Raw genomic sequence first — 15,507 nt, forward strand, 5'->3', positions numbered from 1 at the left:
CGAGAACTTCTCTACTGTCGAATCAATTCGCAACGAAATAGCAGATAGGTCGTTTCTAATTTCTTGAACCTGCGACGAAACTATTTCTATTCCGTTCAATTTTCGATTAATTTCTTGTAGAGTTTCAGATAAATTAACAGGAGTCATAATTAATCCAGAAATATGGCTAGAATAATTAGAAAGATTACTTATCTTTCTGTGAGGGCCGAGCCTTACAAATGCATCCGAGTGACTATTCTAGTGACTATAATTATTCTCACAAAATTTCCACATAACATGACAATTTTTGTCAATAGGGACTGGTTTTTCAAGTTATTTCACTGCCTTTGTATTTAGATGTTAGCGGAATGAATGCTGAAATAATACTGGTCTCCACATTAATAAATATGAGCCTCCAAATTAATATAGTGTTTGTTTGAATTTTTGTTAACTTATTTGGTTCCGCCTAATATATGAAACTGAATTGCAAGATACATTTAAGGGTTTTTGTTAATAGAAAAGACAACTGTAAATTGTCAGTAAAACGGCGAAATGGCCATAGGAATATACCAAATAGTGACAAAGATTCAGATAATTTAAAGGTGGAAAAAGATTTATTGAAGTGCTACATAAAGAATCTATCTATATAATTAGTAACTGTCTGTAACCCTAGAGAAAACCTCTTTATAGGAAATCCTTTATTTTTATATATACACACAAAACGGTGTAAAACCAACTAACAAATAACCCGCTAGCTTAGTAGGTAGAGCATTAACCTCCCAATCTCAGCCTCATGGGTTCATGCTTGGTTTATGTCTTTTGTTTGCGCCGGTAAAAATAAAATATTCAGAACGGGTTCCTTTTTAAATAAAAGTTCGATTTGTGCTGTAAAAACCGACAGTATTTTACGTGTGCAGATGAATAATTCAATTAAAACGGAGGGGGGGGGGGTGCCGTGTCTCATCATAAGAGTATTTCCGAAGTAAATAGGTTTGAAGAGTTATCCCAGTTGAAGGATTGAGTTGAAACTTTCAGGGAGTTTTATTTAAAGAGGGAGGGGGTCAACAAAAAACTTATGCGAACTTTGAAAAGGGATATGCGCAACAGCATTTGTTTTACCTTTTTGGCTGTTGTCTGACGGTGTTTGCTGCTAGCTCAAAAATAATGAGAGTGTAGATCCTGATGGAATGGTAGATGAGTTTTTAAAATATCGTGGTAACAATCTTTTGAATAGGATTTCCGAAGAAAGAAAGTACCACTGTTTGTAGGGAAAGAGTGAATAAGGCAAATTTTGAGAAACAGCTTGATTTTGGTACGAAGTAAATCATATTAATACGACTTTACCTCTCACTGAGACTATCTGTCTTGGCTGTACTCCAATTAGCCATGGCTCTCAAGTTTTTCATCCCTTCCACCAAGTTGGTTTTAATTCAAAATGCCTAACACTGGGACTATCTGTCTTGGCTTTACTCTAATTAGCCGTGGCTCTCAAGTTTTTCCTTACTTCCTCAGTTTTCTAGATTATGGAAAGGCGATTGACTTGGCAGATGGGAAGGCCCGAATGTAGATACTATCCTTATAGCGGGTTTCATATATGTATGTTACAGCGATTTTTGCTATGATTTAACAACTACTACTGGTAACAACTCACTGCAGCACCAAGCCGCCTGAGGCCAACACGCCTACGTACGCTCCTCCTCCATCCCAATCTATTCAAAGTCTCTCTCTTTACACCCTCCCAGGAAGTTCCCATTTCCCTTAAATTTTTCCTTATGGCATGCTACCCCCCCCCCTAACCGAGGACGACCTGCCTTTCGTTTGGTCCAAAAGGACAATCTTTGCAAATTTATCATCCTTCATCCGCAGAATGTGCCCTAGCCATCTACACCTTTCTATCATTATAGGCATAGAAAGTGGTTAACAACGGTTAAGGTGGGAAGCAAAACTCGTAGTTGGTTCGGCCAAGAACCAGGAGTTAAGTATGATTGTGTTCCTTCCCTATTTATATGTGTGCTATGTCGATATATTTTGTTCTATGGACCACAGCAAAGGCTAAGACAGAACGTGACAGCAAATCACAAACCAAAGTCCGTCATAACTTAGTTCTTGCCGATGATGTGAGTATCCTAGCAAAATGATTTAATTGTTGGTGATTTCGGGGTATAAAAACAAATCTAAAAGTTCATATTAAGAAGAACAAGTTAGCTTCGTTAGAAAATACTGAGGTTGAAGATTCGACATTTGTATACAGGGTAAATTGAGAGGATATGTTCATTTGATATAGGGTAAATTGAGAGGATATGTTCACCTATGTAGTTACAATTATGAATGTGGTAGGTGGGTGCAGTGAAAATTTTAACTGTAGGGTAGCTAACGGGCGATTTTTGTTCTTTTTCTTCTCATAACTGAAAGAAGCAGAAAGAATAAAAAGATGCGTCTTAGAACTAAGATATTGAAATTCACTGTAACGATAGTTGCTAAATACAGTTATGAAACATTGGGGCTGTCAAACGTTGAGTAAGATGTGCTAAACATTTTCCAGAGGAGTCGTGTAAGGATAGTTTTGAGTTATCATTTTATTGACTGTATATAAAAAAACAAGTTATTACATGAAAATGGTTCGATTCCACTATCCGTGTTTATGCCGAAAATAAGTCTCAGGTTCCTAGGTCACGTCTTCCAGATTTAAAGTGATGAGTTGACAAAAATCGCGTTTTTCGGCAACCCAGCTGATGACAAACGTAAAACAGACTGTCCTCGAATCGGATGCGAAGTGGTCACACGATAATATTTAAAAGAAGAAGGACTCACTTGGGATGAATTGAGTGAATCCCCTCCTTTCAGTGCTCATTAGAGATAAACAAGTTTTCTAGAAAAAAATAATTTATAAAAGAGTTACAAAAGAAAAAAGGTAAAATTCAACATTCGATTTTTAAAGGAAGAGGCTCGCCGTCATGATCTTGGTCCTTTTCATCATCGTAGAACTCATTATTGGCTTCAATCCTGAAAATAAGAAAATTAATAGTTCAAAGATGATAAGCAACACAAATAATTAGACCGGATTAACCGTATTTACACGATTGTTTCATGTTCTCCTGTGTGGTAGGTTCCGTATACATCCAAGCCTGGGGATTAACTTAATGGTCTCAGATGCTATTGAGTTTAGCACACGTTTAAATTCTGGGGAAAATATCAGAAACCTATTTAACCTTGTTTAGTCGTGAAAAAAATTCCTGGCTCAAAATACAGGCCACAAAAAAATGACTCCTAAAACGAAAAATTAAGGGCTTTTGAATGGAAGCCTTTTATGCTGATTCCAAACATATAAAATTTATGCGTGTTTTCATGTTGTTATTTTTTCAGAGGTAATTTAATCGAGGCAATGATCCTAAAACATTGGAAGAGGGCTCATTCCTACGAAATAAAAATATAACATTACTATTTTAAAAGCTAACAGTGTAAATAGAGAATCACAAGTGCAAGCCGTTAAACATTTTGAGGTTTTAGAATATTCTTCCAGAGGATAGGGTCCAAACTCTTAGAAATAGGCACTTTTAGGCCCATTAATGAAAGATTTAAATTGAAAAAAAAATTCGAAAGTCTTGGGACGACAGTGTATACATAACCACAAGTCCAAAGAAGTAACGGAAGATTTTTCCCGAAGAAAGGTATCTCGTCGAGCCTGAAATGCTTTTGCACCTCATCAAGTTTCTCTTCTATCCCTTTTTATTGTACGAAAGCAGGGCTAGTCCCCAGTTTTTTTTTTTTTTAACTTTAATACTTATTGTGAGGATATCAATGGAAATCAAATTAACTGTCAATTAAATATGTATGTTCACTTTGTTTAGTCGTAATAAGAGAATAAAAGCTTTTTCGATACTTATCCAAGACCACACAATAAATTTGCAGTAGGCAGTAGGGTACAGAACATGCTAACATAGAGGGTAACCTGGCTCTGAATGTATTTTTACCTTTTATCTTCTTCTGAATCGTGAAGCCTTATATCAGGATCTAACTCTTCTAACGATTCCAGCGAGAAAGCATCCGAGGGTACATCTTGCATTTGGACGCTTGGTGCATGTTGAATCATTCTTAAATTTTCGTAGGCATGTCGAACAATCGCTTCCAGATAAGTTCGACTGTTAGCATTTTCTGTTCGGGTTTGAACTTCCGGATGAAGACTGAAATCAGGAGCAAAAAACTCAAAATATTCATTATACGGTAGTTCATTACTGATTTGTTCGTCGAGCAGCTGTGCAGTTTCGTAAGCCCAACAGCGAGCAACGTTTCGGACTGTGTATCCTCCCCCTCCGAGAACAAGAAGGGGAACATTGAACTCCTTGACGAACTTCACACAGTCACTACAGTAAAAAAAAATAGAAAAAAGGAGATTAGTGCATCTTTAATACTATTACGTTAATTAAATTCTTAAAGTCGTGCGAGTAACAGCCCTGACCTTTTTGCGGTCTTAGTCCACTGACATACAGCCAGAAGACGTCTACCATCACTGACTTCTATATGGTTTTCTTTTGATATTAGATTCTAACTAGACTATCAAATAATTAAATTTTCTGTTGGGTTTTCGACAGATTCTTTTCCTTTTAAACTTATTTGAACACGGAAACTTTAGCACCGAAATGTCTGCTAGGCATTTCCCATATTATACTTCTACTACCATATTAACTTCACATTCTCCCTTGCTCTCATATTTTGTCTCTAAATTAGAAAATGGCTCTTGCTGCAAACGAAACTAAAAATAGATTTATGTTGTGTCTAAACTTCAATAAAGGCTTGCACATGAGCTGTACTGACCATCAATCTTTCGAGAGTCAACTTTCTGGTTTTCCTATGGCTTATATAAACCATGTAAGCTAGTTGGATTAAAGAGGTATAAAGGAGGGCTGCGTACTAGTACTACTATAATTCGAAATATTTCTGGAACACAACCGTTTTGGAAGCAACAGGTGCCAAAACGTTTTGCTTGACGAACAACAATATACATTTTTTGTGTTCTTCCTTTTTAAGACAATAATAGTGGGGACTCAAATCAGTAAGGAGCACGTTGCTTCTAGGGAGTAGCATACCTAAATCCGTCAAACAAGCTGTCTTACTAAATACCAGCAACTTTAATTTTAGCATTTTTGCTGAGCTCCTAGTCTTCAAATATACAAAAAAAATGCCCCATTTGATAGACCGTACTGCCCAAATATTTCTTTTGGCCTAATCAACCGAAACCCGGTAGTGTTAACAATTTTTACAGAATCTGTGATCTAACTTATTTGCTCCTTTCTCTTTGGTAAATAGGAAGGGAGAATCCATGAAGAAACAAAATTAAACTTCCGTCTTTGGTACCTGTAATTGTAGACAAGGGCGTTACTAACTCTTTTCCTTTGGGGAGGGGAGAGGGTGGGAATTTGTGACAAATCCAAAATACCAGCCAGGCAAACGATCTTTTTTAGCAAGCAAATGGAATACTCCCACGAAAACAAATGCTATTTAACCGTGCTTATCTCCAAAAATTACAATATTCTTTACATTTACCTCTTTACAGCCTATTTTAGAAAAGCAAGTTGTGAAAAACTACTACTGAGGCCCGAAGGGTCTAAAGTAAAAAAAAAAAAAAAAAAAAAAAAAAACAGCATTGAGGAATGTCATTTTGCATATTTGCTGAGGCGGCAACAGTTTTTGAATTTGGATTTTCATCTTTTGGAGCGTGTCGTGACTACCCATTTTCTTAGAAAACGGGACAGAAAACTGGAAGTATGAACGAGTACTTCTGTCCCTTTTTTTAGTTTTCAAGACCGGTAAATCAAAAAATAGGACAAAAATTAAAATGCACTGCTCTCTTTTTGTGAGGAAAATGTAGAGCACATTTTATGCGAGCATCACTTCATTTAATAAGGATTATTCTTTAGATTCTTAATTATCTGACTTTACCGGAGTTTTGAAAATGACTTACAAAAGTATTTGCAAGTATTCGTATTTGCCGCATATGATGTCCAGGTGCCGCATAAAAGGATTTGTATTTGCCGCATATTAAAAAAAAACAGGATAGTTCTTTATTATGAACCTTTGCTAAAGCACACCAAACTATCTATGAAGGATTTAAAAATTGAATGTCAAGGTGCGGCAAAACCTGTCAAAAATGAATAAAAGAACTCCTTTGACGTTTAAATGGCTTCCAAGACTGTTCCATCATATGTACAAGCTAAATTTAAACTCTGAATCGTTTAACCTTCAGTCAATCTTTGAACGTCAGCAAATATATCATCATAGCTCGAGCTATTTGCGTAGGAAGAACAATTGGCATAAAAACGAATCAGCACTAACAATGCTTTCTTTTGTAGACAACTGAAGATACATTCCCAAATGACAGCATACGAATTTTTTACCAGAACAAAAATTAAACCGCTAGGAGCCAATTAGCTACGCGACCGAAAGGCGCTTAATAAAAAGCTTTTAAGATAAAAATTGCAACAAGCTTGCAATTCTCATTCCTATCCAACTGTATCGCCATCAAGGTTAATTTCAGGATTTATCAAACAGTTCGTGGTAACGAACTATAAGTAAGAAGCAACTCGGCTCAATAGTCACCGAAACTCTAAAAAACGGAACAACAAAGAAATACGCGGTTAGAAGCGAGAATTACAATGAGTCGAAACGAAAGTAAACAACCAAAAAAATATGCGGTTACAAAAAATGTTACAACGAGGATCAGAAAGACTCAAAAGCAAAAGTGAAGAACAAAGAAACATGCAGCAAGAATATATACGAAAACGACAATCACCACGAATAAAAAACGCAAGCGACACTTCATGACTTAAAAATAATGAATAACGTGATGGCTATGATAATGCGTAATTAGAAAGCCAAATATATACAACTATACAAGCCTCCAAGAAATATGGGGTTACAAGACATACAACAACGACAATCAGAATGAATTAAAACACAATTGAAAGAATAATGAAATATGCGGTTAGATCAGAACGCGTCAAAAACGAAAGTGAAAGAAGAATTGTGCGGTTAGAATGTATGCGAAAGTAAGTATCAGAGCGTGTCATAAATGAAAGTGAAGAACAAAAAAATTTGCGGTTAGAAGACAAGCTAAAGCAAGAATCAGAACGAGTAAAAAATGAAAGTGAAGAAGAAAGAAATATTAGGTTAGAAGAACAACATCGTCGAAATCTTTGACGCCAACAAACTGTGGCACAAAACCTAGTACAAACCTATGAAAATGCCGTAAACTACGCATGTTTTAACTAAATGTCATTCGGACTCTTCAACGTTGTATGTATTCACTATGGAGCCCTCCATTTTCCCGAGGAAAGAGTAGCAAACCAAGGTGATTCACTTGGAGTTTGCTGCTTGCTTGGTCGAATTGCATTGCCAGCTCCACAATTTCCAAATGAATTGGTTTTCCTTTTTTTTTGGACGTCAATAGCTCTCTAAACAGTCCCACAAACGAATCCAAAACATGAACTCATGTTTTGCTTTAGCTTCATTCAACGTCAGCAATGATCGATCCCTCAATAGCGAATGTTTTCAGCTTTAAAGCAGCTATATATATGTATATATATATATATATATATATATATATATATATATATATATATATAAAATGAGCTTTAGTCATAAAATGAGCAATTAGTATTCTATTATTAATACCTTCCCAGCCTCAAACAAGACTTAGCAGCTTCCTTATTCATCATGAGCCCTACTCCCTGTCTATGTAACCCATCCTTCCTGCCTGAGTAAACAAATTCTATATCACCTAATTTCATGCTTCCTACCCCTGGGATATGAGTTTCTGAAACTCCTAATAGATCCAGTTCGAATCGTCTGAATTCGTCAGTCAAAATGTCGATACGATAGTCATTTTTTAAATGTCGTAACATTCCAAGTTCCAATTTTCATGTTCTTTAAATCATTGAAATTTTTTTCGCCTAAGAAAAGCAATGATCCCGGATGCCAGTGCAGGACGGGGATCACATATCTTCTCAAGTCTACACCGAAGTGCTTAAGCCGGCTTAGAACCGGACAGCAAGAAGTCCCTGGGACCTCCATGAATGGAGGCTTTGTGCAATCCTGGGCCCATCTTGGTCACAACATGGTTTTCAGCGCTTGGCGATGCTCTTCTATCAACAAGAGTCGAAATCCTGCACAGACAATCTCAAGCCTATTTCCTCCGACTCATTATATATTCATGCCTACAAATATTATGCTACTACGGGGAGGCACCCCGTAATAGATAAATTGGCTAGGAAGCGGTTGAATACTAAACTTGAGAGTTTAAAATTTGATAATGTGGAAGATGGTTGGAATAATTTTAGAAAAATAATTTGTGAAGTTGCTGAAGGTGTATTAGGTAAGAAAGCGAGATCTGCATCGAAGATTATTAGTGAAAAAGCATTAAGTTTAATAGAAATGAGAAAGGACTTGTACAAGAATTATCTGAGTAATATATCTCATGAAAACAAAAGAAATGTAAAGAAAGTGGAGAAAGCAATGAAATATGAACTAAGGAGGTGTGAAGTGGAGGCCTTGGATAAAATTGCTGAGGATTTAGAAGATGCAGCTAGACGGCATAATAGTAAAATATTGTACTGGCACGTTAACAAATTGAGAGGTAGTAGTCAATCCGGACTTGTCCCAATTAAAGATAGGAATGGGGTTTCAATTAGCGATAAGACAAAAGCTAAAGCGAGATGGGCCGAACATTTTGAGAATTTGCTTAACCAAGATAGAGTTGCTGGAAAAAATATAGAGGAAAATGAAAAAGTTTGCGATACCTGGGATGTGAGGGAGGATTTGTTTTGTGAGGAGGAATTAGAAACAATACTAAAAGGATTAAAGACTAATAAGGCTCCAGGTGGTGATAAGGTGGTAAATGAGTTTATTAAATATGGTGACTCAGAGATTAGAAATAAGTTATTGAAGATTATGAACATCATTTTTGAAAAAGGGTAAGTACCTAACGATTTTAGGAAAACCTTAATTAAGCCACTTTATAAGAAAGGTGATAAAAGTGAGTGTGGCAATTATCGAGGCATGGCATTAGTCTGGTCTCTATAGGTAGCAAATTGCTTAGTAATATGATACTTTTTAGACTGAGAGATGCCGTAGACAAAGTTTTAAGAGAAGAGCAGTGCGGTTTTAGAAAAGGTAGAGGATGTGTTGACCAAATTTTCACTCTTAGGTTAATAATTGAGAAGTGCCTAAGTTTTCAAACACCTTTGGTCCTCAGTTTTAGAGATTATGAGCAAGCGTTCGATTCTGTTGATAGAGGAGCTTTAGTAAAGGTTTTATCCTTGTATGGTATACCAGACAAATACATTAAAGTGATTAGTGCTATGTACGAGAATAACACTGCTGCGGTTAAGGTAGGAAATGAGGTTAGCAGCTGGTTTTGTATTAAATCAGGAGTTAAGCAGGGTTGTGTTCTATCCCCCTTTATATGGATTGTTTTGATGGACTTTGTTTTAAGGAGCAAAGGAAAGGCAATGGGAGACCATGGAATAAAATGGGGAGGAAAAAGTCTCCTGGACTTGGATTATGCTGATGATTTAAGCATCCTAGATGAAAGTTTGAGCAAAATAAATGAAGTTTTAGAGGCTTTGCGAGTTCAGGGTGCTAGTATTGGTTTGAAAATTAATGTTAGGAAGACCAAGTCACTAAGGCTAGGAATAAGTGAAGATGAAAAGGTGACGTTGGGTAATGAAAAGATTGATCAGGTGGGCAGTTTCACTTACCTTGGTAGTATTATTAGTAAAGATGGTGGGAGCAGTGAAGATGTTAAAAATAGAATAGCCAAGGCTCAGGGTGTTTTTTCACAGTTAAAAAAAGTCTGGAAGAATAGGAAGATAGGTCTGCAAACCAAGATTAGAATCTTAGAAGCTACAGTGATGACAGTGGTCAAATATGGCTCTGAAGCATGGACGCTCCGAAAAGCGGATGAAGATTTGCTAGATGTTTTCCAGAGAAATTGCTTAAGGATTGTTCTGGGTACCCGGCTGACTGACCGTATTTCAAACAATAGGCTATACGAAAAATGTGGTTCAATACCGCTTTCTAGGTCTATAATGAAAGAAAGGTTGAGGTGGTTAGGGCATGTTGTTCGGATGAAGGATGACAGATTGCCAAAGATTGTTCTTTTCGGCCAACCATCTAGGGCTAAACGGAAAGCAGGTCGTCCCCGTCTGGGTTGGGAGGACGTCATAAAGAAAGATTTAAAGGAAATGGGAACTTCGTGGGCGGGTGTAAAAAGGGAGGCTTTGAATAGATTGGGGTGGAGGAGGAGCGTGCGTAGCTGTGTTGGCCTCAGGCGGCTTGGTGCTGCGATGAGTTGTTAGTAGAGTTGTTAGTATATATATATATATATATATATATATATATATATATATATATATATATATATATATATATATATATATATATATATATATATATATATATATATATATATATATATATGAAATTCGTTAAGAGCCTTAATTTTTGAAAAAAAAACATGTTTATGTTAGTGACGTCATTTTTATATACATCAGTATTTCAACGACGTTGTCACACTTGACACACTTACGTGGAAAAATTGAATATGTTAATGCACGTAGAAGCTTACATTAAATTGTGCAAAAACTGGAAATTGCCAAAATACTTTTATATACTTTGACAAGGGATTACAGCAATTCAAAAACCGTAAAAGCGAAAACCAAAAGTTTGAAGCTTAGTAGAAATCGTTGTAAGAAATAGGACTTTATTCAATAATGTCTTTTAAGACATGAAAAAAAGTTGAAAATTTTTTTAAGTTCAGTTCAGAATCGCTAAAGTTATTATGTAAACAGCAAACAATATTTATGGTGCCTGAGCAACAGTTTTAATGTTTTAATCCAAACATGAAAAATACCTCAAATTTTTAAAATTAGTTTGTTTTTTTTTGTTAGATAAAATTTTTGTATTGTTATCACAATGTTCTTATCACAATTGTCACACTTATGTGGAAAAATTTAAAATTTTCATGCATGGAAAAGTTTACATTAAATTGCTTAAAAAAGCAAAAAAGCAAAAGCAAAATTGCTTAAAAAAGCAAAAAAATGGTAATTGCAAAAATATTTGAATATATGTTGAAAAGGGATTCCAACAATTCACAAAGCTCAAAAAAGAAACCCAAAAGTTTGAAATTTATTAGAAATCGTTGTTAAAACTTGGACATATACGCATACACAATGTCTTTTTAAGGCATGAAAAAAAAGTTGAAAAATTTCAAGTTCAGTTCAGAACCGCTAAAGTTATTATGTAAACTGCAAAAACATTTATGATGCCCGAGCAATAGTTTTAATGTTTTAATTCAAACATGAAAAATACCTAAAAACTTTTTAATTATTTCGTTGTTTCGTTAGCTAAAATCAACTCACTACGTGGAACGCAACCAGTGAACACAGCCAGTTGTACAATGTCAGTAGGAAGGCCCCAAAACCGAAAATTTGCAATTATTACAAATAATGCTTCTTTGCAACCACTTGAATTATCAAACACGATAGGACCGAGAGAACAGCCCAATATATATACACACACACACACACACACACACACACACACACACACACATATATATATATATATATATATATATATATATATATATATATATATATATATATATATATATATATATATATATATATATATATATATATATATATATATATATATATATATATATATATATATATATATATATATATATATATATATATATATATATATATATATATATATATATATATATATATATATATATATATATATATATATATATATATATATATATATATATATATATATATATATATATATATATATACATATATATATATATATATATATATATATATATATATATATATATATATATATATATATATATATATATATATATATATACATATATAATCTTTCCTACTTGTTTTGCATTAGGACTCAAAAAGAAAGTATTTCAAAACTTTCAAAATGTTTGGAAGTACACGTTTGTTTCTGAAACCTCAAACAAATTTATGGTTTAAGAATAGATGTCAGATGTTAGTTTAAGACAACTTAGAACACATCGACGAATTTTCCCAAAAACTCCGAAAAGCCTGAAATTATAAGTAAATTTAACTAATCGGGCAATCGACCAATTTCTAGCATTTTAAAAATGACAGGTTTCAAAGTTCACCTATTGATTACTTAATATTCCACTTAATTTGTCATAATTTATCATAATAAAAATTAATCAATCAGAAAAATCCTCTTATCGCAATGTTTTTTATCCCAATGTAAACCTTCTACACAACTGTGCTTCAAATCCAACGAAATACGTAATAGGTGGACTATGAACTTGTTATTATATCTTAGCCCTCATAAGGTTCAAAAGGAAAAGCACTGATAATTAAGAAAAAAGATTAAAGTTAAAGAGAATGACGCAAGTGTACCACATAAGCAGAATCTAAACAAATTAAATCTATCGATAGATTTATCTATAGATTATTAGCTTTGGCACTTTTTAAAAAGCTTCCCATTCCAATTATAGGTTCGTTTTTCAAATAATGCCGGTAAATCTGCCTCTCTTTCCATGAAAAACTCCCTCCTCTCACAGGAAACTCCTCCATGGAAAGTTCTTCCCACATAAAATACACCCCCACCCCCTAAAATCCTTCCAGACACTTCCATTCTCATTGAAAATCCACCCCCTCCGTAAAATTTCTTGCAGAAGATTCAGCCTGAAAAAATTCTCCTTAGCATACTTTCATTTAAAAAAAAACTTTCAGTTCTAATCGTTTTTTCGATCACCCCGGAAATACCCCTTCCGAGGAAATTATTTTCAGAAAATCCAAAAACGCTGAAAATCTCCCCGTATCACTCCCCTGAAACATCTCCACGTGCAAAATTCAGTAGGCAAAGAGAAGGCAAGACCAATAAAAATAAGTTCGTCTAGGAATTCTGTCAAATACCCCCAGTGTAAAATTTCCTGGAAAGTTCACCCCAAAAATTTCCCTTCAAGCGGAAAATTACCCCCATGGAAACTTTAATTTTATAATTTAAAGGCCTATCCCCGAGGAGCGAGGGGGGTCATGTTATCTCCAAAGGCATCTTTTTGGGACTTTTCATCTACACTAAACAAAATGGCTAACTCAAAATTTTGATTGGATGATTTTGGGGGAAATGGAGGCATGAGAGGGGGGCTAGTTGCCCTTTAATCTTTTTGGTCACTTAAAAACGGCACTAGAACTTTTAATTTACGTTCAAATGACCCCTACACTGAAATTTTAGGACCATTGGTACCATACAAAAAACCCTGAAAAAAAAACAAATTAACATGCATCCGTTATCTTCTTCTGGCAAAAAATAGAAAATTCCACATTTTTGCAGATAGGAGCTTGAAAGCTCTACAGTAGGATTCTCTGATACGTTGAATATGATGGTTTGATTTTCATTAAGATTCTTAGATTTTAAGGGGATTTTAAGGGGATTTTTTAAGGGGATTATTTTCAGAAAATCCAAAAACGCTGAAAATCTCCCCGTATCACTCCCCTGAAACATCTCCACGTGCAAAATTCAGTAGGCAAAGAGAAGGCAAGACCAATAAAAATAAGTTCGTATAGGAATTCTGTCAAACCCCCAGTGTAAAATTTCCCCTGGAAAGTTCACCCCAAAAATTTCCCTTCAAGCGGAAAATTACCCCCATGGAAACTTTAATTTTATAATTTAAAGGCCTATCCCCGAGGAGCGAGGGGGGTCATGTTATCTCCAAAGGCATCTTTTTGGGACTTTTCATCTACACTAAACAAAATGGCTAACTCAAAATTTTGATTGGATGATTTTGGGGGAAATGGAGGCATGAGAGGGGGGCTAGTTGCCCTTTAATCTTTTTGGTCACTTAAAATCCGGAAAATTTTCTCAGGCTCGTAGCCTATTATTGTTAACACTAAGCTTAATGAATCGTATACATTCAGAATCAGAATAATAATTAAGTTTGAAATAAATTACAGTAAATTAAATTGCGTGAAGGAGGATGCTATGTGAAATGAAATGAATTTTGGTGCCATCCGCGGTGATAGATTGTGAGCGTTTATGAACTGTTATTTTTGGATATAAGATCACCAAGGAGAACACCTTCCGTAAACAGAGATTTTATCTGGTAATAATTTTACTCAAGCGAAGGTGGGGTAGTGGCTTGGGGTAGCCCCCTTGCATTTCCTTAGCGCATAGTACCAAGTTAATATTTATATGTTATTATTATTAATTGATAAATGGCTGCCGTGACTTCTGAAAAGTTGTACAAGACAGGGTGCAAGGTTTGCAAAGAGAGCCTCAGCCTCGCAACCAGAGGAACAGTTATTTCCAACACATCTGCTGGGGGTTGTGGTCGCCTCTGTCATAACCGCTGTGAAATTCTTCAGAGTATTGAGAAAGACAGTATTATAATATATCAGTGCTCTGACTGCTGCGAGAAATTTACTGATAAACCTACTTCCCCGCAGATCCCGCCTCCTTCAGAGACTGTTGTTTGTTCACCAGTTTTAAGTTTTTTCCAGCATTGTCTACAGTCAGGAATTTCGTCCGCCTCCTGTATATCTTCGTGTACAAACTTCTATTCTAATGATCATCTTGATCAAGCTAGAAGCCTCCTAACATCTCTAGTGAACCCCACGCATAAACTCCTTGCACGTCGCGGCCCCTCTGCTAAGCAAAGCCTGTCACAGGATATTTTAGACATCCTTATTTCTGAGGATGTAACCCCTCGCTTGCCAAATCTGAAATTCGTTATGACTGCAAGTGATGGGATACCTGCGATAGATACGGATCAAAATGCTCACTTTAGCCGTGCCATTCAAACCTGGGACCGGCATCTTTTTAGCATAATTGATAAACTTGATTACGTCACAAGTAAGGTAGCAGAGACTCCTGCTTTGGTGAAAGAGTGTTGTGACGGAGTATAGAGCGAGGTTCTGAGCTGTATAAATAAAGAAAAACTCAATGATAAATCCTGGCCACAACTGAATAACGAGTCAGGAGCAGTGGGTCTTGTAGTAGATTCACCACCACAAGATTGTGATGATCCCTTAAAGCGTGAAGCTTTTCTGAAATCGTTGGATGGAGCTGATGGTATAGTGCGGATTTCACTTTCTAAGGAATCAGGATTCCAGCAACAGAAATGGGTCATTCATACGAAAAGACAAAACACCGAAAACTTGAAAGACTGTGTGAATTAAAAGGTCGGTAAAACTGAGCTTCGTAAATCGAGAATTGTCAGTATATTATCACGAGTGGACTTTCCGATAGATCCAGCGAGTGTGTGTGCTTCTAACCAAGGTATCGAAGAGATACAGCGCATCGGTGTTTCGAAATCATATCGTGTATACTTCCGTTCGGTGACGGCCAAGTCTCATTATTTGCGTCATGGGATTCACATTGGCTACGAACATTTCCGGCTTACTGATTATAAGTTTTTACCGCGAATGTGCTACAAATGCGGGTCGCTACAGCATA

General features: G+C 35.6%; 1 protein-coding gene across 2 annotated transcripts in view; it reads right to left on the reverse strand.

Moving 5' to 3' along the window:
* Positions 1 to 2,777: 2,777 nt before the first annotated feature.
* The window catches only part of HDAC3 (histone deacetylase 3), a 31,507-nt gene continuing 18,777 nt past the window's right edge, over positions 2,778 to 15,507 (reverse strand). Inside the window, exons 5-6 of one of the 2 annotated variants that reach the window (XM_089108466.1) lie at positions 3,951 to 4,160; positions 2,778 to 2,982 (exon numbers count right to left, since the gene is read on the reverse strand). In XM_089108466.1, the coding sequence (XP_088964592.1) occupies positions 2,898 to 2,982; positions 3,951 to 4,160 (295 nt within the window). In that variant the 3' untranslated portion in view covers positions 2,778 to 2,897. Of the gene's footprint in view, positions 2,983 to 3,950; positions 4,341 to 15,507 lie in introns of both variants that reach the window. The other variant, XM_089108472.1, reaches the window with a different exon arrangement.

Source organism: Artemia sp. Qi Xiang Cuo, chromosome 1, assembly GCF_049724085.1.
Source record: "Artemia sp. Qi Xiang Cuo chromosome 1, ASM4972408v1, whole genome shotgun sequence".
In the NCBI taxonomy this organism is placed as follows: Eukaryota; Metazoa; Arthropoda; class Branchiopoda; order Anostraca; family Artemiidae; genus Artemia; species Artemia sp. Qi Xiang Cuo.